General features: G+C 38.0%; 1 protein-coding gene across 1 annotated transcript; it reads right to left on the bottom strand.

Moving 5' to 3' along the window:
* Positions 1-835: 835 nt before the first annotated feature.
* On the bottom strand, positions 836-26119 carry EXOC3 (exocyst complex component 3). The gene is given in 14 exon segments (XM_008642679.2): positions 836-1683; positions 2138-2265; positions 3448-3609; positions 5899-6021; positions 6733-6883; positions 7604-7714; positions 8207-8307; positions 9843-9968; positions 12418-12535; positions 16972-17653; positions 19397-19616; positions 23450-23493; positions 23496-23603; positions 25911-26119. Coding segments are annotated over 13 exon segments (2205 nt in total). The 5' UTR covers positions 23563-23603; positions 25911-26119; the 3' UTR covers positions 836-1511.
* Positions 26120-26144: the final 25 nt, after the last annotated feature.

Raw genomic sequence — 26144 nt, 5'->3', positions numbered from 1 at the left:
AAAGAGTGTAAGTTTAACATCCAAGAGATGCCTCCGCACTATCGCTGAGAGGAAGAAGGGATAAAGGGAGAAACAAAGCCCGCTGAACTGATTCCCTTATACAAGTGAGGACTAAAGCACACAGGGAAAGAATTTCAGGTATAGGATGGAATTAGAGTACAAGCCAACTTAGTATCACCTCACTGGTCTTTAACGGAATTCTTTACTGAGGGCTGAACACAACCCTCTGAGAAAGAGTCAAATCCCCCTCCCTGTACCTACAACTTCTAGGCAGAGTTTATGGTCCCATGGGACCCAAGGAGCTCCTGTGCTAAAATCCCTCAAGCACAGAGATTGCAAGATGATGCTCTACTGAACCATCCCTGGGGACACACTGTCCCCATCACTGAAAAAAGTCACAGTCGCAGTTCTATCCTTTGTCCAAACTGCTGACCTTGTACATTGCTCATCTGGGGTGCAGAGGAGCTGGGGACAGGGCTGGAATGGCACACGGCCCGGGCAGCCACAGGCCAAAGGAGTTACGTACACAAACTCCAGCAGGTTAATGAAAGCAATGGAGGCTCGTGTCTTCCTTGTGCTTACCTCTGACAACTCTGGGCAGGTACTAAAAGATAATGCCTTAAATGTGTCCTTCATCAAAGAATTTTGAATCCACAATTGTCTAGTACTATTTTATAATTAGATTAATCTGAAAATACTGTGGAAATAAAACCCAGTAACTGTGTTTTCAGAAAACTATTAAATCCAATTTTTACTCACACTTAAAACAACAACAAAAAAAGATTTACATGCTCTGTAAATCTACAAGGATGCAAATAATAGTAGCTGAGCATAGCAATGGTTTAACATTTTATTGAACTGGTGTGCTTTATGTGCTGTTTATAGTGAATCAGTGAAAAAAAATTGTACCTTATGTCTTTATTTATTTATTCAACCTATAATCAAATTGCACTGTAGCAATTTCATTCATTCCTTTAAGTCAGGAAACAGATTTCATAATTAAGTTTTCTGCAATAAACTATTTTACACCAAAGTAAGTACATACACAAAATATAATGTGAAAGTGGATTGACATTAACACTCAATGCAGTGCCATATAAAGACAGTTCTAAAGGAGTCTGCTTAGGTATTGTAAGTGATGTATGTTAGTGCTGGATATACTAATACAGCTCTGCAGGTTTTGGTATAAATATCTTTATATAGCATTGCAGTGCACTGTGCAAACATATTCCACAAGAAAAATGTATTTGCTGACACCAAAACCAGATGTAACAAATGGGTCAGTAAAAAAACCCCATGCCATTAAAAGCTTTGTTCTTCAAACATGACCTTTAATCCTTCTTCTTTCAGAAAGCTTGCATTTCCTCACGTCCAAGTCTTTCAAAACAAACATGCCTAGCAAGCATCAATGTATATTGAACTTCACTCGAAATAGCATTGCCAAATTTGCCCACAAATATTTCAAACCTGTTGATCCCAGAGCAGTAATGACACACAAACAGAGTTGTCAATTACTTAAGAAGTTTTGGCACAGTGAGGGTAGGAACTGTAATTTCTTTAAAAATTGGCACATAGTTTGGATTTGGTTGGCTTGGACCTTGATCCAAAGTCTCAATGATAGTCTGCTTCATATCTCTGCTGGCATCGCCTCTCACTGTCAGCAAAGCTGCAATGTGGTCATCCCTGTCAAAGGAAAAGGGTAAAACTGCCATTAGGAAGCTTTGCACAAGTTAAGATTTTGTCAAAACCAGCATTTAATTGGCAATCCTTTCCCTCAGTTTCAGCGGGTACTTTTTATTCTTAATCAGATCTCTACTCAGAACTGGTTTTCCCTGCTCAATATAAAGCACTGTTTTGGCTGCTTGGAGGACTCTAAAACCTATTTTATCCTCCCAAAACACAGAAATGAAGTATTTTAAGTATTCCTCCGCAGTACTCAAGCAGTTCTAACTCCTAGTCTACATACACATATATTGTACATTAGCCTTATTTTCCACAAGAAAGTGGTTGGTTACATTCTAAAATATGAAAAATGTGGACACATTTTCACACTGTTTTAAAATTTTAAAATTTGCCCAAGACCACAAGGAAATTATGATGTTATCTATCTTTAAAATTTGAGGGCAAAGAGAATTACCTGATATCTGGGTATTTACTGACTAAAGTTGAAACTTCCAGATAGAGCAGTGAAGGATCAGTCAGCTTGATAACCTCTGCAATGGCTTCAATGATGTCACAGAGTCCTTCAGTGTCCTCTCCAGAGCCCTGCAAAAGTAAACAAAAAATATTAAAAATGCCCCAAAACAATAGCAATAACCTCTCAAATCTACAAACAATCCTTTAATTAATACTTTGTCTGACAATGCTCTTGAATTTCCCAAAAAGCTGAATTTTCAGACATTAAAAAACCCAAAACATTTGTGAATTGTCACCATAATCCTTTTCTCTCCCTGTTCTTCATTCAGAGACCTACTCTGAGAATATCAGTGAAGAAAGTAGTGCCCCACAAGCAGTATCTTGTATTTATCCACATGGTGATACATTCTAGTCTTCAACTTTAGGTAATCTATGAGCATAAATGTTAGGAATAACTAAAATGAAAGCCAGATCTCTTCTGAAACATTATTTCATAACTGGCCCTCCATTAGATTCCTTCAAGTCATCTGGCCACCAAAGCAGCTTTCAGCAACGGATTGATTACCTGTATCTTTTTAAACTGGACTATTTTAGTACTTTTAATTCAAGGTTATCTGGTTCTGCCAATCAGGTATGGTTTGTTTCATTTATTCCACCACTGCTTCCATTAATTCCCCCAGTTTTTCAGGCTTTATCTTTCTGAGCATTCTTTTTGCATTTTGTCATCTGTTGGCCCTAGGACCTTTCTTGAAAATCCCTGTTTCTTATGCAGTTAAAACTTTTAGGCCTGTCTTGCACATTGATTTTCAAGTACCTTTTTTAGCCTGTCTTTTCTATTTCTACTGGACTTTAAATGGGGTCAACACACTCATCTTATTGATCCAAATGAACACACTGCATGCTCCTTAGGTAATAAGTAATGGCATCTGTTTGATGCCACATCAGCCTTTCTTCTGGCCAGGAAAAGCGAAGACAGATTTTTAAAGTGTTGGTTTTTTTTTTACAACTGCTTTTTCCTTTCACTTACTACTATGAATTCAGGGTACCTATCTCTCTGAGGCCATTCAAATACTCAGCTGCAGAGAGCTGTATAAACACAAAGCAGTAGAAACTGGTGCTCCAGAATTTCAGCAGCCAGCCTGTGTGTTCAGAAACTCCATCTGTGCCCTCAGTTGGCATCTTTGATATTCCCAAGTCACTCAACATTCTGGAGACATGGAGATCTAACTCTAGCCATTTCCCCCAAGCAGTAAATATGTGGGGTTATTGTAAATTACCAGGTTAACAGGACTACCCAAAGCAAATACTTACAGCTGCAAGCTTCTTAAACAAAAATCTGAACTGTTCTGCTTCTTTGATCATTCTTTCTGCACCCTCTTTTCTCTCTTCTGCATTCTTGAAAGATATACGTTTTAACATGATTGCTCTGATGTATTCCACAACTACTCGCCGATGGGCCTCAAGAGTCATTGTCTGAAAGAAATGGTAAAGGTGGTGGATTATGCCAGTGATACCTGCAAATGTAGCCATTATTTTTAGGCTTTGAACTGTGTAATTGCACTTAATCATATACAGTTTTTGCTAATAATACAGATAGAGTGGTTTTAGATTTCCACAGTGCTAACAGAAATGAAAATCTCTCTTTACCTAACAATGTGCCAATTACAAGAAACAACAAACCCAAGGTATCTTTAATGCCATGTCTGAATTTTTTGAGGAGCACCAAAGAATGATCACTTTCTCAGATCTTCCCTGTGTGATCTGCTGTTTTGCACTTGTCTGTTTATAGGAAATATCTACTGGTACCTGGGTAATGCTGAGGTTTGGAAATAAAGAACAAAAGTAAAACCCTGAAACCTTTACATGCTTATTTTTCAACAGTAATGTAAGGATAGTCCTTAAATCCCACAAGTCCTCAGACGTTTTTTCTTCCCCTTAAGCACAGTGACAAAGTTAGTTACAATTAACAAAAATCTTGCATAATAGGTAGTCAAAAACTTTTTATTATCTTTTATTAATAGTATGTATCAAATTTTAGTTTTAATTAACATGTTCTCTGGTCAAAACTTGAAAAAAAAGGTTTCAGGAAAGAGAGAAAAGGGGTAGTGGGAAAAAAAAAGGAGAAAACAACAGATTGCAAAGTACTGGAAGTCACAACCCTCCTCCAGAACACAGAAAATACTATTTCAAGTTCTGCTCTCAAGACTCTGCAGAAATACCAGTTAAGTGGCTGCTCAGGAATGGCTTCTCTTGCACTGGTGGAATTGATGCCAATTACACAAAGGAAAATGAACTGCACAGAACAGACTGTGGAGGACTGACATGTATGGCCCATCCCACTGGAAAGGGACTGAGAACAGCTCTACTACAACTGAGAACACTCCACAAGAGCCAACAGTGCTATGGTAGAGCATTCAATTTACACATGAGGAAAACAGCAAAGCAGAATGACTTAGATCCAGATTTCCTCTATTCCAGAACGGTGTCCTTTCCATTAAGCTACAGTCTTCTTGGAGGTGCTTCGTTTATGTGGCTTTTAAATACTGTCCTTTCAAAACAGGGTTACCCAAGAATATTTTAAAACCAGAAAAAAATCCCATCACAAATCAGGGAAGCAAAAGCATGGTCCAGCCTGTGCTAGAACATATGGCATCTTTTATGGGAGGTTTTTTTGTGTTGGGAGACAGTGGAAAAGAAGATATGATGAATGCCAAAGAATCTGCTTGTAATTTTTTTCCCCACAGGGTGGCAATAAATGCTACATGATGAAACATATGTGATTACAGAGATTGATATTAACACTTCAAAACTCATGCCAAGCATTCATACCTCACAGTAACAAACTAAATCTGGAAAAGAAAGCTGTTCCACGGATATAGACTAATTCTGGGACTGACCTAACTTATTTTGTGCACTTTTTCTGGTCTGAAAATACATATACTTACATAAGGCCTCTAAGATCCGAAAATACTGAAGGTTAAAAGGTCATCAGAGAAACTCTGAGCAGTTCTCTTTATAACTTTGAGAATTAAGGTAAGAAAGAATAAGTGTATGGTTTGGAGACAAAATATCTTTTAAGCCCTTCTGCTTAGTAAGAGGTTTTTCAAAGACCTCACCTAAATACTGATCTTGCTAGCTTCTATTAGGTTCCTAAGTGTTAGACAATAATTTAACACTGTCTTATTACATGAACCTGCCTTTAATCTTCCACATTATTGTACTTGATTTTATCAGTAAAGAAATCCAGATATCCTTTGGCAGACCACAGGGGAAAAAAAGCACCTAACCTAGCACATTTGCTGTTCTAAGAGCACTTTAAACATAGCTATTATGCACTTCTTAGCCCTTATGGCACTGAGTTCGTTATGCTTTATTGTATATATTAAAACTAAGAATTACATGATGTGCATTTATAAAGAAAAGTAATTCAGGCCACCAAAACTAGTTTCAGAAGAGCTAATTTTATCTGACTACAAATTTCTGAGGAGAGATAGAAACTTACAAACTCATAAGAATAACTAGTAACATGCCAAGAAGTTTCCTGGCCTAAGTCCTGCAACTTAACTCTGCCTTTGACAATATTATATGAACAGAAAACCAGTAGCTTCTGCAGTATGACGATGAACATTTTTTCAGTTCCAATGATGAAACAATTTCAATTTTTGCATTCCAATTCTGATTTCCATGTGGTGTTCAGAAATTCCAAATCAACTTGATGTTCAGAGTACATTAGCAAAGTGTCACTGAATATTTTGCACCTACCTTTTTGTAAGGCTTTTTAATTTTTGCAAAGTCATTGAAATAATCCTCCACAGTGACACAGATAGTCCCCACTGCATTAGACCCCATCAACCACTTCTTCGTCATCAGCTCGTTCAGGTGTGGCTGAGAAGGTAACAAACAAGAGATCAGATCAGGTTTTTGACAGTCTAATCAGATCAGGGCAGTTACTAAAAAATGGGAGACAATTTTAAGCGTTGTCAATTTCTAAACTATGTTGCTCCAACATCCTTCCTCATGTGAGTCATTCAAGGTGTTTACGTTAGTTCAACATTTTATTACAAATCTAGCAAGTTCCAGAGCATCTCTCTTGACCATTTCCTGCTGTTTCTCTAATTTCCCTCCCCATACTCCCAATTTCTTTATAGTAATAATTCCTTCCCTGAGGGATTCTATACAAGAAGCTAGAATTCCTAAACATGGAAATCTACCAGACAGAAAGGGCCCACTGTTAGAATCAATTAAATTTGTTAATTACACATGAACTGTACCTGCAATGGCAACTTAATATCAGCAGTAGTTTCCCAAATAATCCTTAAAATTCAACAACCTAAGACTAAGTGTATCTACTAGAAAATACTAATTATATACAGAGCACCTGCCTGATGTCATCCCATGAAACCCAATTAAGCAACCTTCCAGTCTCCCACATCCAGTGAAGAACAGTACTAATGTTTACTGACATTTTGCTAGCCCATATATATACACCACATATTTTATATGTTTAGCAATCAAAAGGCTCCACAACTACTTCATTCTGAATTATTTTTTCTTTCTAAATAAAACTTGGGGTTTTCTGAGGAAAAAAGTTCTAACCTCTAAATCCATGAAGACTTCATCTAGCAGGCTAGAGCATCCTTCTTTAGCAATGATATCTAAAGTTGCATCCATGTTTGCATGACTGATTGACAACGTGTCTTCCATGTCACTTTTCAGGTATTTTCTTTTCAGACTGATGATAGATTCTCTGTGACAAAAAAAAAAAAAAAGGTTTCTCATGACCCACTGATGCACAGATGCACTCCTATTGAATTTTTGGAGTACAGGCACAGAAGAAGACACAGCAGACAGTTATTTTTGCAAGGGGAAACAATGCCTGCTGCTTGCTTTGGAAGCCTTAATTTACTCTCCAGCATGATTTTGGAGTGGTCAGTGTAGACTAATTGTGTGTTGGTAGCAAACTGCTGATGATCTGTAGACCTGCTAATGGCAGCAGATCCAGATGAGCAGGAAGATGGATTGCTCATCACTGAAACGTGAGCCACGTTCTGATACTCTTGACAGAAGGTCTGTCTTTACATTTCTCCAGTTCAGTTCACCTTGATCACACTGCTTGAAGGTGATATGTGAGAGAAGATGGCAGGACCCAGACAAACTAACTGAAATGACTTTTTTAAATTCTGGAAGCTGAAGATAAATTTTTCTTTGGCAATGAAATTCTTGGAATAACGAGTGGTTTTTCACGGGTGAGGGACAATGGCTTGGCTTGCCAAAGGCAAAAGCAATCACAAAACCTGACTCTTAAAACAGCAGTATCTTTAAACTTATTGCCTTTGTTTAGTCAGCTAAACTACCTTAACTGAAACCCTCTTTGCATACAGAAGAAAAGGTTCTGTGAAGAGGCAGTATGACAACTGAAATATCAATAGCTATTTTCCCACAATACTGCAAGAATATGCAGACTTACTTAAAGGTTTGACAGTTGTTGATGACTGCAATCATGTACTGAACATAGCATTGAGGATACTGACGATTTTTAAGATGATCTTCTTTATACAATTGTGCTTCATCTTTGTACCTGTAACACATACAAGGAATGGCATTAAACAGACACAAATCTGTAATAACTCAAATACACCCATCAGACCAAATGCTCCATAAGGGTCTGTCAGGTAATTAGAAGTAGTTTATAACAAGTGTGTTGCTCATGTGGTATTGTCTTTCTGTTCAGGACAGAATCCAGCCAAGAAGGTGTTTTCTCTCTTCCTTACGAGAAAGAGGTATAAATTTGAGATATAAAAGAAAGTGGAACTGACTCAAAAAATTACAGAGCCGTTTGCAGACAGGAACTGAAAGTGCCACTCAGCAGCACAGAGGAACTTCTGCAGAGAAACTGGGGAAGAGAAGAAAGGAAGAAAAGGAAAGGGAAGAAAAGCTTGGTTGGCATGAATGTGACAGGAGAAAGACAAAGCAATAAGGAAACATCCCAACAGAAAACAAATATTGGAATTGTAGAAACAAAGAGAGACTGAGGTAGGATAAAGCATTTGTATTTTAAACATTATGTTACCTGGTTAAAAAGGAATTCATTTGCTGAAGACATAGAACGAGTACCTTTGTTTTCAAATCTTCATTTATCTGAGCAGCCACCTGAAGATTCTGCTCAAACATCTAAGACAAAAATAGCTTAATTAGAAAGAGAGGCCTTTATCAGTGGTAAAACAAAGGAAGGACTTTCATCTTGGAGTCTTGGAGACTCTCACTAGCACCAGCACTACACATGCCTTTTGTTGCCTTTGTTGTTTTTGGTTTTTTTTTCAGACAAGCCCACTGACTAACCAAAAGCCACTATTTTTGTAAGTGTAATTAATATATTACTGACAACCATTAAAGCATACTGCAGTGGTCTGATACTGAAAATAGGTGCATTTTTTCTTCAGCAAAACAGTACTTATCTCTTTAATTCAGTAGTGCTTTGGCTTTACAGCGTATCAAAGTCCTAGGGTCAGCTCCTGCAGTTAGTAATGAATAACCCTACAACTCAAATCCCTTTGCTTCTCCCATATATGAAAGTAGAGAGCTCACAATAGTGAAGTAAAGGAGCCTCTAAACTTTAGAAACATAAGCAGGTACAAGATCTAGGTGACTTACAGGCAGCTGTGTTTGAGAGGAGGGAAACTAGGAAGGAAGGATACAAAGCCAGGTGGAAATATGAGCTGTTTTTATGCTAAGATCATTTTGAAAATTTCACTGTTACATGGATCTCAATACTGCAGTCCTTCTCAGCATGACACTAGAGCCAATAATCAGCCACCAGTTTCTTTGATATCACACACTTTCTGAAAACGATTCGATGAAGTAAACCTTGGCACTAACACAAATGTGAAAGAATGTAACAAAATCCTGGTATAAGCTGAAAAAAAAAATAAAATGGGAAACAAATGCAGGAAGAAGAGATAATCTATCTTTCATTGAAGGTACCTAACACAATATTTGTAAAGAAAAATTAGAAAATGAGCATAATAAGCTGACATTTTTCTGGTTGATAAAGATCACTTTCAAAACTCTCCACTACCAACAACAGGGTGGTGCAGGTTTGGGTATTTTTGTGGCTTTTTTTTTTTTTTTAGGATTTTAGAAACAGCCTTATCTTTTCTGGTTTTAATTTGGACAGGCATTCATGTTAACTGAAGTATTGTTTAAAACAGCAACAGTTTCAACCTTCAACAGAACTTTTTATTCTAGTATTAAGGTGTTTGTATAATGAGTAACTTACAGTAACAAATACATGCCTAACTACCTCAGCACCACATTAACAAACATGCCTAACTAATTCAGAACTGTATTAACAAAAACTCTTCCACTAAGTCACAACCATCTCATCTGGTGGGCTTATAACATAGCTTTACATCAAGAGACCTAAGTAAAAGCAGCTCACTAAATACAATTACCAACTAAACAGGGTGAGAAAAGTGTGTTTCTAATCTACACATAAAAAAGAACTAAGTCTTTAAGCATTAAAGAAGGTAAATAAAAAGCTCCAAAGAAACAACCTCTCCAACTAACAGCTCTACAGGAAAAAAACCCACTCTACTTCAAAAGACATAGAAACAATAGCACTCCAGAAAGTTTGGCTTCCCTCTCCATTCCCCCAAATCCATGTACTGCTTCTATAGATTTTCTGGAATAACCAAGTTGTCTTATACCTGAAAAACAATAGCTGGGAGTGTAGTCTGGTAGTATCCATCTTGATCTGCTTCTGGTTCAGTTTCTTTTATCCAGTCTTTTTTATCTGTCTCCAGTGCTTTTCGTAGCCAGCCAATGATGTTAGACTTCATTAAATAAAGCAACAAAGAGAAAGAAAAGATTTAATTCGATGCAACAAAAACTCCTGCTACAATATTTAGAATAGCAGTCATTTCCATAATGAAGAGTGGCATAGTAACAGATAATGCTGACCACTCTTGTCATTCCGACAGGATAGAGGTAACAGACAAATTAAAATTTGCATTGGCAAAGGTTAGTACTGGTACACAAATGGTGTAGTTTGAAGCTTAGGCACACTTTGGAAGGGGAGTGCTCCTAACACAGAGGGCAAGTCAGTTCGTCAGAATAAATGTGTTTACTAACTCTGGAAGAATTTAAGGCTCAGGCTTTAGGTTTCAAACTGAATTTTTCCCCAACTGAAAACATTAGGGTAATATTTAATGTAGGAAAATAGCACATATCTGCCTGTACTTGCTCTTACACCTCCATTTTAGGAAACTGGTGCTCGTTACTGCTGGGGACAAAACCCCAGGATTACATTAAATGGGTTGTGTTTCTTGGAACACAAGTACTGCAGAACACAGCCATGGATAAAATGGCTGGCTCTCCTCCCATCTGCCCAGTACATTATACAGCAAAGAGACATTAAGAACAACTGGGTTTAGAAGGAGATTAAGCCAGTTTTCTGCATGACACATAGCACAGACCTATTCACAAGAGTAAAGACCAGGATGCTTGCTAAATATATAACTGGATTCTTTGATTCCTGTCTTGCTTGGGTTGATGATTTCTGCCTCTTTTCTGCTTTGTTCACATTTGCTTAAAATCCGTAGTAATAGAAATGTTTGCACCTCTTTCCAACATGTAACAGATGTATTACTGCCATGCAAAAAGTGCCCTGCCATGCAAAATTACACATTACCAGTAAGCACAAACAGAAAGGCCATGAAAGTCCATATAGTACCCTCTTCAATTGTGTGAAATGATGCACTACCTTTCATCCTCATAAGCATGGAACTGCTCTGATGAGATATGATTTGCAAAGAAGAATTAATCTTTTAAGCCAGCAGCCCAGGGGACTTTTTTCACCTTAAGATCAGCATGTGCCAAGACTTTTTTTCAAGCTGAGGTGATTGGAAAAATAATATGCTAGAAATCTGTTAAAATCTACTAGCATTTTCTTTCTCATGACATTTTTGTTGATGTGAACATCAGTATTTAAGTTGATAGTCACAATTACTTGTACTTATCCATACAGAACTAGTTATATTGTGTTTAAAAACACATTTAAACAGCATCAAAAGAAATAAAGTAGAAGTGAAACAAATAGGCAGTTTCAGTATTTTCTGCCTTAAAACAAAGATACAGCCAAAAATCAAAACCAGCAAAAAGAAAGCCACTCTGTTTAATACAGTAGCAACTTTATTTTATTTATATTCTATAAATAAAAAAAAGCAATAGTCTATACATAATACTTTTCAGTAGGTAAGGGAAAAAACAATTCTGGAAAACCAATATAGGTGTATTTTTTCATGCTAAGTGAGGAAAAATGAATTCAAAGGCATTTCCTGAGTCAAGGAAAAAGTAGCTTGAGAAAGCAAACCAATGTATTTTTCGTCCTAAAGGTAAGTGCAGAAAAATAAACTTGCATAAAAGTCCTAATAAAGCTAATGGGAAGCAGAGCCTCTACTGGCAACTTCCTTAACCCACTACAAGATTGATTCATATCAGTGTGATGAGTGTAAAGTCCAAGTAGTTGCTGTTGCTGGACACGTTTTAGTAGCTAACAAATCCAAAGAAGCATAAAAATTTCCCTCCTCCGGGTGGCAAAGCTCCTAAAGTTAGGAGGAGTAGGAGTTCATTGAACAATTTAAGAACAGCAAGTCCAAAGTTACAACTATTGAAATATCCACTCTTGGAGGCAATTATTGGATCTGACAATCACATAGTGCTTGCTTTGCCATGTAGTTGACCACCTTCTAGTGACTCTTAAGATAACAAAGAAGCAGTGCATTTATAGTTAAGATACACTTGAAATGGCATCCACAAAAGGAAATTATGCTCATGCAGTTAACAGGCATGAAAGGAAAAAGGCTGTTAAAAGAATCAAACTGGCAAATGTGAACATCCTGATTACCTTGAAAAGATCACATCTCTATCAAATGTTGATGTAGTTACTATAGGGACCAAGCTGCCTACAGTGTCTTTTTAAGTGCTAACCTACTAGCACTATGGATTTAGGCATATGAAGACTGGAATCCCTTCCTTTCCAGTAAATTATTATTAGTAATCTGTAAAGCATAAGTACTCCTTGAAATGCCATGATTTACATATATAAAATCATCTGATTATGACTTTATGAAGAAACCTACACATACGATATGAAAATTTTTATAAAAGTAATAGTGCTGGATTCACATTTGTCACAGTTTTCTCGGATGGAGGAGCAGCACTGAGGTACTAATGCAGCTATAAAGTCATATCTGCATGTGCCTTTGCACTGTTATTACTTACAGTGAGTGTTGACATATACTTGCTGAGAAGCTGGTCTACCACATTTTGTGAAATCAGAGCATCCAGAGAATTTACATCCACTTCGGGAGACAGTTCTGAATTTCCCATCATCTCTGCACTGAATTTAAAAAAAAAAAAGAAAAAGAAGAAAAGAATAAAACATTGCAGATTAGTAAAGAAAAATGAAATAAAAAGTTAAAAACTAAAAAACTATGCAAATTCTTCTGTATGTTCATTGTAAAGGGCAAATTTCCAATACCTACACATTTCAAAAAGTTCTTAATAGCAACTGCAACAATAAATGCATTACAAGAAATGTAAATAAAACTATATGAAAGAAAGAATGTAAAAGTTACAGCCCAGCATATAATAAAAAACATTAGAGACATTTAAATATACAACCTTTCCATGCATTTCTTACTTTTATGTACAAGAATTAGTGATTACTTGAAACTGAATAAACCAACTGGTTCAGCCTGTGGGCTCTTTGTAGGGGACATTTTTATCCATCTTTTAAATTTCAGAGGTGATGACAGACAATTTATACATTTTGAATTTTAGAACAGTAAAGATCAGTGACAAGTACAAATTACTGTCCTCAGATCCTCAAAAGAGCTTCTGTTTTGGTACTTGTATCAAATCCATGTAAAAATTAGAATATATTAAAAGAAAAGCTTCCTGTCTTGGTAGAGAATATAGCTAATCTAAGAGGAAGAGGTATCTTTGAAGACAAATCAAAGGTGCACTTCATGGGTACTGCATAAGAGCACTTGCTTGCAAAGGAAAGTTCTTGATTTTATAGGATTTGAAAGAAACTAGAGCAACCCTCAAAAATATTTTGATAAGAATTATATAAAATTAATACTTTACGGTAGTATTTTGCATCTATATGAGATTATACGAGTGGTTTGTGTAATCAACAAACCCCAAAGCTATGCCAAAGAACAATGTAGCAAGAACTCTTAATATTTCATGCTCAAAAAATCAATAAGTCAAACCCACACTCTTCAGAGAGTGCTTTATTAACAGCTGATGGAAATATATTCAATCATAATAACATAAATTGTTTCACATTCCATTTATAGTGTGCTTTTCAGAAGGAAACCACAAATTCTGTATTCACAGAGGCTACTATAAAAACAAATAGCAACTTAAAAATAAATTCTTAAGCAAGTGTCCAGTCTGTATAGTTCTGCAAATTGAAGCTGTTCTTTGGGTAGATGCAGCGAGTCAGCACAGTGGTGCTTCCACATCCTGGAAAAAAAAAAACCACTGAAAAAAACCACTACAGCTACCAACTTAGAATATCAAAGTTCTTGTATTTGAAACCATAAAAGCTACTGTGACTGAACATCCTACACTTGTAACATCTTCCTGAGCCTGTAAGAAAAGAGACTGAAACTATTTTAAGTGGCTCAATCTAGTCAGAAAACTGAATTCCATTCTGTTGCTGTTCACAGAAAGAATACACGTAATAGCAGGACCTGCTCTAGGTTGATTTAGGGGAAATGAGAGAAGCTGTTTATGGCACTGTGCCATGTTAGAAAATATTTCTAGCCGCATTATCCCTGTTCACAAGGCCACAGAAACATTAACCTTTTATCAAAGCACATCCCCTGAAACCCCAAAACAAAGACCACAAGCTTCTACCTCTGGTCCCCAAGATAAAAAATTCTTCCTATACACAATTTCGCTTTCCTGATTGTCACAACCCAAGTGCCTGGGGGAAAAGAAGCAACAGACAACCCTCTTCCAAGGGTCACAAGGTTTCTGACTGTTGGGAAGTTATTTACCTTCAACAAAAAGTTTATAATCAAGTTGAAAATTCAAACATAATTGTATTATTTGGAAAGTAGCATTTTAGAAAGCTTCTATTCTGCCCCCAGTCCTGCTGTATCTTGTGAAAAGAGGTACTGGCTCTGGAGACAGCATCCAGCTATATGTGTAGTAGTATTCCTTCTGTTCCTCAAAGTGAACACTGTTGACACTGTCTTTAGCAATCCTGGTGAACTCTTAGCAGTTTTGTCAACACTTGATCAGTATCTCATAAAATGATGCTATAAATCTGAGCATCAGGATCTTACAAGACTTATAATTTTCCTCAGACACAGATAAGAGGCCTGGTCCCAACCCAACACAGATTTTAATAATAACAGTATGTTTCCGAAACTCTCATTGACTTCAACACGAAAGAAATCCACCTGACACAGTAAAACTGCCTCTCAAATATTAAAGGCTATTATTCCACATGTAGCATCACTTTATTTCTGAGCTGTGAGTTGAGCACATTTCTAAAAACAGCTTCCATGCAGACATGCTCTGATTAAGAAACCCCCATGATTCTTTTTTAACTCCTATGTTGCAAATACTGTAAAGTTATGCATGACTTTATCAATTCATCACATGGAAAAAACCCTCAGTGCTTCTTCTCAGTCAGTATTCGCTCAGCTGCTTTTGAAGTGCAGCTGTAATATGCAAATACAATACAAATTTATATTTTCCCTCTATTATGCACAGTTACCATAATGCCATGTAGTCCATCCTCCTTCCTAGTTTATTATAAACATATCCCTATGGAGAACTCTTTATTGTATTGTTAAGAGATGTCCAGCAACTGAGATTTGATAAGCTCTGCAAATATCCCTGTTGAGAACTTTACCTTCCTGCTCAGAAACCTGAGCTGATTTCTTCTCCCACTGTGCACTACCAACATACACAATGGCTCATTCTCATAGAATGGCTTGGCTTGGACCTTAAAGACCATCTAGTTCCAACCTGCCTGCCATGGGCAGGGATGCCACCCCCTAGAGCAGGTTGCTCAGGACCCCATCCAACCTGGCCTTGAACACTTCCAGGGATGGGGCATCCACAGCTTCTTTGGGCAACCTGTTCCAGTAATTATCATCCTATTTATAACCTTTTATTGTAATATACAAGAACACAATTCCTGTACTGCCATCTCCGGCCTTTTTTTTTTTTTTAGAGAAGAGAAAAAGTCAAAGCCTTAATTTTTTCCTTCAAGGTACTTCCTCTAATTTCCATCCCACTTGTCATGCAGAGATGCAGGGAGAAGTGCGTTCTCAAAGATCCTGTACTGTGTCTACTCCTTTCACTGTTTCCCTTCTTCACAAGACTCAGCCACCAGGTGCTATAAGCCACATGACTTGCTTTAGCAAGATCTGTTTGCTTTGCAAATAGAGGTAACACTGACTTTGCTCCCTCCCTTTGCCCTTCCAATGATGGAACACACCAACTGAGAGAGCTTTAGCTCTAAATTGTCTAACTCAGTACCAATCTCCTCTGCTTTCTGGAAGAAAGGTAGAAGAATTAAAGAATTTTAAGACCAAGAATCGCCTTACTGGAACATAAGCCCCAAGACATAAACAAAGAGCCCGGGAGCAGGATTTCTGCCAAGGTCATGCATGAGAAGGACTCACGTATCTGTGATTTTCATTCACTGTAGAGTTATTCCTCTGGCCTTCAAAAGAAGAAAAGGCCAATTAACTCAGCTCCTTATTAGTGGCTGCATCTCTCTTATACCCTAAGTATCTAAGTATGCACAAGTGGGTGCTCCTGATTGTTCCTTGCAGGGAAGAAAAACCAGGAGAACTTTGCAGTGTAAAGCACAGAGTGCCGAACACAAACCTTAAAGCTGGTTATTAGAATTCTCCAGAACAGTATTATCTCCCACCTCTGTGCTTTATAGTACTATACTCTAAACCCACAAAGTGTCTAACTTGTTGCATTAGTGATATTGAACAACTGAAGACATCAAAAGTACACACGACACAGAACCTGGGTCAGTGCCAGCTATTCAGAACAGGATTACAGTCCTGAGCCACAGAAAGGCTAGCAGCACGTTTTCCCAAACAAATCAGTTGCTCTAGTAACTACACGCCAGCAAAAACTCAACAGTTGCCACTCGAGCTGTTTCTATCTGGAGGATTAAAAAAGGAGGCAACAAACCCCCCCTAAAGCTTAAGTTATCCCAACAAATCACACAACTCAAAAGAAATACGCTTTCAAATATCATAGAAAACAACCTGTAAGCAGAAATTCTTCTAAAAAACCAAATCATCACATAGTTTTGAGAGAAAACCCAAAGGAAGTTACTACATTCTTTCCATTTAGCAGTAATGAGGCAGCTGCAACAGTCCCACCCCTGTAGAAGAGAACAATAGAAAGTTAATAATCATACAGATCTTCCGGGGCCGTGGCTACAACAAACATTATGTTTCACACACGAGCTCTCAGTCTCCTGTTCTTCCCAATACTTCACCAAACTGGTACACCAATACAAGGTGACTGTAGCTTCATGCAGATCTTTAACTGCATTAAAACTTGAAGCAACTCAAAATTAAATATTAGAAAATACAAACAAGTTTTAAGGAGTAATTTCCAGGATGCAAAATGTGTAATGAATAGTAAAGAACTTGCTAGTTTGATATAATCCCTTTTTTACCTTCTTGTATGTTAATAGACATGCCAACATTAAGACAAACTGTGTTTTGCATGTTTCCTCTCACTTATTGCTAACAGAAAAGGGGGCCTTACCTAGTGTAGGTATTCAAAACCCAAGTTAGAAGGCTAACAATCTCATTTGCTTCCAGATCCTCTGCAGCAAGTTCTTGCATTCGGGTGGCCAAAGCTTGATGGTACATGTTTAACAACCTGTTGAAAATGTCATAATGGGGAGGAAAGCATTGATCCAGCAGGGTCTTGGCCACGAGCAGGTCATCAAGGACGTATTTGCGGATGATTTCTAGATGTCGCACAAGCCACATTTTGTCAGATTCTCTGGTGTCTGCCTGAGTGCCTTCAATCCGTGTGCTCACAGTTCTTTCCAAAATATTGAACATTTTTTCTTTCCACTTCTTTGGTCTACCAGGAGGAATGAACCCAGTCTGCTTCTTCCTGTCTAACATGCGCCTGTCAATTTTCTCCTCCCTCTCAATTATCCTCACAACAGAGACAAGCAAAGTTGGATCTCGACGGACTGTAACAAGGGATCTTTGAACCACCATCCAAAGCTGCTTTGCCAATTCCTCAGACAGTTTCTGCATATCCCCAAAGTATGTATGGATGAGGTTCATGTCATGTGTGTTTTTGCTGTCCATGCGATACTGCTCATACATCAGGTTATCACGAGAACACTCCAAATCCATCAGCTTCCGGTGAGCCTGCAGAAGTTCCCCTCGCTCAATCAGATCGTGGGTCTCCCTGACTATCTCTGGAACTGAAAGAAAAATCACATAGAGTACAACACCACTGTCAAAATACAAACACTAAATACAAGACAATAAAAGCACTAGGAAAACAGCTGGAGAACGGCTGTAGGAATTATTTTTAAATAATTTAATGGAAATTATTTTTAAGTATTCAAAACCTGTTAGTAAATGTTACGTATCTTTATACATTATTAACTATAATGCTCCACTTTGATCAGTGGCTAAACAAAGATCATAGTGCAACACAATTTTCTCTCTCCCTCCTGATGCCAAAAAATAAATAAGAGACTCCTGGAAAGCCTACTATGAAACAAATTGCAGTACTGGCCTTCTTATACATTATATAAAAGGCTTTTAACTTACCTGACTAAAAGTCACTACTTTGTTGAACCTGAGGCTACATAAACCCAACAAATGCCAAATTTTACCTCCTTCTTGAACAGTTTTTGCCTGCCTAAGGCACGAAGGAAGGATAGGGATAATTACCTGTGCAGTTAAAATATTTAGAAGATTTTCTTTCTTTATTATTTTTTCAGTATTTGAGGAATCCTACAGAAGAAGATTAGGATCCTGTGGGGGAAGAACTGAAAAATCTCATCAGAAGAACTGTCACTGCAAAAAAGGCAGCTAGTGATAAAACTGGCAGCCCACAAAAAGTTCTAATGATTGCGTGTAACTGTCTTTTCAATCATGATAAAAACCACTTTGTTTATAAAACATTTGATCATCTCTGAGCAAAACAACTATACTGTTTAACAACTCCAGGGGGAGATGCTTCATAGTAAAAACCTCTCAGAAAGACTGAAATGGTTTATTGTCTCAGTTGCATTCATCTGTGTGAAACGAAACAACACCCCCAAAACAACACCACATTGGAACATGCACAACTTGCTGTTCTTTGTTTTTAATTGCTAGACATTGCTTGTAAACACTACTCTTTTCTTGAAATTGCACACTGTATCTGATACTGTAAAGGTTAGATACACACAGAGAGTGAACTAATCAACCTGGTATGGCTGGGAAGCAATTTTCCTTTATAGGTACACTTTGTGTATTAGTATCAGGAGATAAGAGGGGAGAAGTAACTATTTAAGTAAAATCAAATTAGTATGATAGGTTTATCCTTGTTATGGGGTAAGACACTTTAAATTATTTATAAGTAGAAAAGTCCTGGCAAGGAACTCATCATGATTCAAGATGGAATGCAATGTGCACCAAAACAGCTGCACAAAATGACACAGGTAATCACGTTCTCCTTATCTTTACAGTATCCATTCTATCTCATTCATCTTATTTCATTTTTCAAACCCTCACAGTTGTACAGTGGTGCAAAATGTTCCTGCCTCCTTATTTAATTTCATACTATTTGTACCAAACAGGCTTGCTGTAGGTGTCCAGCTCAGGTGGCAACACACCAGAACTTTATTAATATTCTTTCTGTATTTGTTGCTTGCATATTTCAGTTTTTTATACTAAACATGTTATCCCTGCTACTGATTACTTGCAAGAAACTTCTTTGTGAGTTGTGTTTCATGGCCAGCCTAGAAGTTCCTACAGCACAATGTAGTTTTCCTCTACATCAAATGGCTACCAGCTACTTCCCTGTGTGTGATGTGTAGGTGATTCTTCCTTAATTCTTCATTCCCAGTGAGGTTTAAAGTTCTCAGCATTGCTTGACAACCTTACAGCTGTTAGCACCATTTTAAAGTGTTTTCAGTATGGAAAGGATTATATAAAGAACATTAGATTACCTGAAAATATATTCTTGAGATTTTCTACAGCAGCTGCCAGTTGGCTGTGTTGCACTACAGCATCCTTAACATCCTTGAGGTTTTCTATAGTGTTGATGCTCTGTCTCCAGTCCTTATTGACATCTACCAAAGACTGCTGAATGTCCTTCACATCATTCAGTGCATTGTGCAGTTGGCTTAAACCTGTTCGTACTCCATCTAACTGTGACTGAATTGCTGCCTTAAATACAAACAAAGAGACAAAGAAAGAACCCAGGTTATTCATCATTAAGTTTCGTATTTTCAACATTTCTCAAGATTTAATTTTCATTTCAGTATCTAACATTTTCAACAGAAAAAAATGAAAAGGAAATACTGTAATTTACTAGAAATGTGTAAGTTGGCATGTGCACAATGTTGTTTATGCCCACATACCATTTTTTTTAAGTTCTGAATTTGTATCTAGTTTTAAAGGACCTAGATACAATTGATTCACCCACAAACTAACATAGGAGCTTAGGGAGATGGATCATAAACTTTATAAGTCTATATTAAACCAGGATCAAAGGAATGAGACTTCTTTGCGTTTCCTTCATAAATTAATTTCAAAGGGGGATATCAAAAGAAAGTCCGGATGTTTCATCAGAATGTTTGGTATGTACATATTCTCAAAGCATTTTACTAAAGCAATTACAAATTTTTAATCACAATGGAAAATGCTCTAAAAAAGCCCAAATTGAATTCTCAAGTGTTCTTTGAAAAAACCCCAAAACTCCTGAAGGCAAAAAAAAGTAATGTAATTCAGTAAAACAAACAACAAAACCCCAAACTGAATAAAATTTTCACACTGTGAAACATCAACGACCAGACCCACAATCCAACTACCAGATTATTTTGGCATAAAGACAGGTTATTGATATGGATATCCTGTGACAGGTGACACTTGAAATAATGACTCTTCAAAAAGGCTGTTAGGCCTGATTATCATTCAGGTGTCCAGACACCTTACTGAAAATGCATTATAGTGCATGTCTGAGTGAAAGAAATCAGATCACATCCACAGCACATTTTTTAGATATGTATGTGGTGAAGGTGAAATCAGGGGAGTGGAAAATGCAACTAGAAATAACAGGTTTCAAAAGACAAGCAAGTCATTCATGAAAACTCAGCTGCATAACTTGGGGAGGCAAAGTAACCAGCAAAGAAAATGAGGCACTAATGGTTTTGCTAAGCTCAAAACACATTTTTTGCCAGACTTTTAAGGGCCAAAAGCTTGGAAAGTTGTGGAACTTTTTGTCGAATACTAGAAGCCAAAGAGGAAATCCTGGTAACTGCAAACAACATGTACTGTGTTTTAAATGTACTGGGCAAGTCTCAGAAAAATGCAGTGACTTTTAAACTAAGATTATTTATGTTCTTTCAAATTATGACTTGCTGTTTTTATTGATAAAAATGTATCTTCCTGGCAGACTCAGCACAATTAAGCAGTGGTAAGGCATTTTTATACAGTTTCTATCTATAGAACTGCCGCATTAACACAATTTTCCCCTACAGGAACTGAGATAATTAGGATACTCAAACATTCAATACGATACTCAAACACAATCTTCTGCAGCTGACCATAAAGTATTTTAAAAATCACATGATCATTAAACGTTCAATACTTCTGCTTTGATAATTTCTTCTGAGGCAGATCTTCCAAGTATTACATATTCAAATTTCTGCCTATTTATCTTTTGCAGAAACTTGATAATGTTGAACTGAAACAGTCAGTGATCTCAGTCTCTGACATAAATGGACAAGGAAAATTCTAAAAGCAGACATCCATCCATATTCAGTTTGCCTTCTAATAGTCAGCTGGGACTGACAGGGATCGGGCAGAGAACAAAGCACGTCCCAGACTAGCACTGTAGACTGCTTCCTAGAATTCATATTCATCTTAGATTGGACTGATCATCACTGTATTAAAGAAATGAAAACAAAACTAAGCCATCCTGGAAAAAGGGCTCAAAACTTATCTTTTATGTCTTGTCAAGTGACAGCTTTCAACATGAAGCCATGGAACCAGAATCCTGGCTTCCTGGTCTCCCTATGGTTCAAATTCATGACTGCACAGCAGCTAAGAATCAAAAGGGAGAGGATTAATGGATGTTTATATTCTGGAACACCCACAACCTAGAAACTTTCCTAGGATATGTATATTTATACAGTGTTTCTTCACAGAGAAGTTCTTCCATTGACTGGATAACAGCACAAACAAAAATGATTATAATTTTACAAGCTCTGGAAGAGAGTCCAAGCAGCTCTTCTCCTGCATTCTGGACTACAGAACACAAAAGCACCAGCCGACAATGCTACCTGGCGCTCATCCACACATCATTTCAGAGTTCTGCTACTGAACCCCAAAAATACTGCTTCACTGAATGTCATCAGTCTCATACACGAAACTGCGGAGTTTGACACATTTCAAAACAGTTTTTCCTCTAAGAATTTATGTTCCACACGAAGAAAAGCAATGAGGCATATAAGAAATGGACATAACTAAATATATAGGAGAGGATATAGAGAGGATATTTAAATTCACCTGAAGAAAGTGATGACAAAGATGAAAGTGTATCCAGTCAGAGATACACACTAACATGTTCACACTGAAAGATTTCCCATGTGTTCATTCCCTCAGATGAAGCAGTAATCCAGCCTGAGAAGGCAGCAACTCCTCTGGCTGATGACCCTGATGTCTGTCTCCCCGTCTTCCACAGCACACAGAGAAACAGTTTAAATCCACAGCAAGAATACTTCCTACATCCTCTCTGTGCTGCCATCCATTAGAGTAATTCTCATGGGAAAAACGGCACCGCTATCCATTGCATCACTAACCGGCACCTTTTTCAGGAATGCATCCTGAGTGGATTGAAGAGTACTGAACTTCTTTTTGGAACAGGTGTTTCTGACCACCTACAGATGACTGAACTAATTTAAGGCAAACAATAGGGAAAATAGCTATAAAGTGGATTTAGGCATTTACAAGACTTACAAAGTTTAGTCATGACTGTCTGTAAAGCAGCCAGGCAAATGACTGTTCTCATATATTATAAATAGATCACAGTAACTAAACAGCTGATCCATTATTAATAGACTCTATCTGCTTCCTGACTTAAATCTGAAAAGTCCAAGTCATCCGAAAAAATTCTGTTTGTATGCTACAAAAAATCAACATGTAATTTGCTATCTGTAAATAGCACATTCTATATAAATAACATATTTTTTCACTGTGAAAGAAAACTGGTTTTCTTCTACTGCATACAGACTCCCACAAAGAACTAGCCATTAAATAGCTATAAGATTAACTAAGTGGAATACAAGATTAGATACAGTGTATACCAGCCATTTTGAGCTAAGAAAATGTTACCCAAAACACTTTTCTAAGACTGTACTCCACCTACTTAATACAGTGGTCTAAAATGACTGTTGGCAAATACCAGTGAAGGAAGGAAACACAGAACTCAGTAACATATGGACAATAAACACAGGATGACCACACTCATATGTCAGGCTAAGTCTGTGTGTGTGAATGTCCATCCACTCACACATACACATGTGAAGGAGGAGCAAAATCACAGGGTCACTTCCACAAGAGACAAGAACATGATGTATTTTAGCTATCTTCCCTAACCCATGTAAAAGTCAGAGGGGTAACTGACTGATCCTTTTTCAGATGCAATCATCAATTTTTTGTTAGAAGTTCAGTATTCAATCACTAAGATAAAGGTTTGCTGGCTGACAGGCTACACAGCACAAGGGTAGTTGTCCATGGACAAACTGCAGAAGGTACAGGACCTAAGAAGACTTAAAATGCTTAATAAAATGTTAGTAAGATGTACACCATTCATTTGCATTAATTTTAGGACACAAATTTTCTGGTTTGGACACCAAGCAAAAACTAAACTCCCTGATTTAAAACTATCCATCTGGCTGAAAATGTAGAATGAAAAAAAAAACAAAAACAGAAGAAAGGAAAAAAAGAAAGTACATTCATGCTGCACCACAGACATGCAGATTTATTCAACTTTGTACCTTGAGTCGAGCTTCTACTGAAGCCTTCTTACGAGCTTCCCTCCGGGCCGCAAACCCCCCCCTGCCACTCTCTGAACAGCTGTTGCAACTGCTTCCCTATCCGTTTCCTCCATTGTTGATTAGGACCTCAAAATGCCTTCATAACTTAACAGTACTGAAAAGAAATAAAATATTTTTTAAGAACCCACTTTTTAAAATTTTATGGCTATGTGACATTTCAAAGTCAACAACTGGAGAATTAACTTCAGCACCAAAAGCAGTGAAACTTGACAGACGCATCATTAAACCACATTATAAAGAGAAGCAACTAGAATTCTACAAGAATTGCATTTAAAAGCACTTAGCTCAGTCTCCTTAGCTCCCCTAAAATGTTTTTGGTTGCTGATTTTGCATATACCTTGCTCAAACCTTTAGTCTGAATAAAAAAAAACCCTACAAAACACCACCAAAAAAACCCACCACCACAAAACAGGCAAATCTTCATTAAAAGAACAGATTGTATTTAATCTAAGAGGAGGTTTGCCTATTAAAAGGGCAATGAGACAAGCATAATGGAATCTTGTAGAAAGTCCAAGCAAAAGTCCTAACTCATCCTGAACTAGAATTGGGTGGAGCTGAGAGAACCACAGTCCCCCTGCAGCAATAGGTCAAATTTGCCACCAAAACTGTGGAGCAACACAGCTGTGGAAGCTCCAAACCCAGAGACTTAACTATAGAGCACTTCCATTTAGACTTCTGATGGATAATTTTTTGATTTCCAACTCTTGTTTTCAGCTCTTCTCACAGTATCAGTCCTGTCCATCAGGAGTGTAGGGAAAAATCAATCAAGTGATTTCTCCTCAGTCTCCAGAAGAATTTCCAGTGAAGCCAAGACACGCAGGCAAACAAGTATGGGAAAATGTAACATCTGCTGGCCATCAAGGTTCTCTCAAACTTCACTAGCGACTAACAGAAATTAGGGAGGATCCCATTACCAAAGATACAATACCATGGTGTCCACAGACCTCTGAGGAACATTATCTGGAGCTCCTCATTGCTTCCAAATTATTTCCAACATATTATGTCTTTAGTCTTGCAACCAAACAGAACATTTTAGGTTCTGCTGCCACAGCTAGAGATTATACTCTCTCATACCCATATTATTCCTTGAAATTAGATATCTATTTTCAGAGCAGTCTGCATTCATAAATCCAGCACATCACTTAATCTCAACAGAACAGTGATCTGAAGAACTGTGTCAAGTGCACAGCACTGAAAGAGCAAAAGCAAGAAGACTTGTGAGACAAGAGAAAAAGTTTGATAAATGAAGGAAACTGGAAACACTCCCCACCCCGAAAAACAACTGAAGCAAAGAAAATCGCTCACCACCCCTCACAGGCAAACTAATACTCCTGCCAGTCTGTGAATAATGGCCACCCCAGAAGCAAAACCATCATATTTTACTGCTAAGTGTGATATACACTAGGAAATTTCCCTTTGGTCAGCTTGGGTCAGATGTCCCTGCTGTGCCCTGTCAATCTCTGCCCATCCCCAGCCTACTTGAGAGGAGTGGAGGGCAGATTAGGAAAAAGAGAAAGCCTGTACACTGTACAAGCCTCCTTCAGCCAGAGCCAAACACTGCGGTGTGAGCAGCACTGTTTTAGCCACAAATCCAAAACACAGACTGTACAGACTGTTATAAAGAAAGTTAACTACATCCCAGCCAGACTCTGTAGAGCATTAGCAAAATTCCTAATTTTAGAATTTATCATGACTAAAAAACACTCCAGGCAAGGTTTGCCCATGAGCTAGTCTGCAAGAGCCTAAGTCTATGTCTCAAGTTCCGTATCTCTAGTACCTCTAAAAATTACATGCACAAGTATGTACTTGTTCCAGAATTATTTCTACAGTGTAAACTCCTGTACTTCTTTACTACTGGCCTGTTTAGCTCAAACCATGCTTGATTTCTTACTCTTCATCTAAACATGCAAGATCTATTTCAATCACTTGCGTTTTGGAATTATAACTCCAGTTTTGTTTGGCTCAATCCATTTCCAAGCTATCAGGGCTCTATCTAAAATTAAACAAACAAACAAACATTTTTTTGAATTTGCTACAGAAATGGTATTCTGCAGCAGAGAGCTTTATCCTGAATTACTGCCCTTATTAAAAGCTCTGCATACATTCCAGAGTTACAACACCTTTAGCCCACACAGCCACTACCCAGGCACATCGAGCAGACCTCGTCAGCAGAATCAGAAGCCAGCGCACTGTAACTAACACGCCGAGGCAGACTGGCTCCTGTACAACCACCCAAAAGAAACAGCAAACTTTAGGAAACCATGTCAACTTCACACTGAAGCTGTGAGTCAAAACTACATACACCTTCAGCAAAGAATACAGGCAGAAGTGAACAAAACTACGTTCTGAGTCGATTTAGGAAGGCTCCGGCTGCCATCGCACCCTTATCCTCGGGACTCACACTCCAGAGCCGAGCCAGCGGCGACGACAGGCTCCCAGGGGGAGGCCCCTGCCCCTCTGCAGAGGAGCTCCTGGGCTACAGGAACGCAACGACCCCTCCAGAGCCCGGGGGAAGCAGCGGCAGCAGTCCCGGCCGGCAGCCCAGACCCGCCCGGCTCCTCCCTGGCACAAGCGGCTCAGCTCGAATCATTCGCACCAACGCAGGTGGCCGTCCCTTGCCGGGCCAAGGCCCGAG

Source organism: Corvus brachyrhynchos, unplaced genomic scaffold (assembly GCF_000691975.1).
Source record: "Corvus brachyrhynchos isolate BGI_N302 unplaced genomic scaffold, ASM69197v1 scaffold409, whole genome shotgun sequence".
Lineage (NCBI taxonomy): Eukaryota > Metazoa > Chordata > Aves > Passeriformes > Corvidae > Corvus > Corvus brachyrhynchos.
The sequence above is the reverse complement of the archived record's forward strand: the minus strand, read 5'-3'. Positions and strand labels throughout refer to the sequence as shown.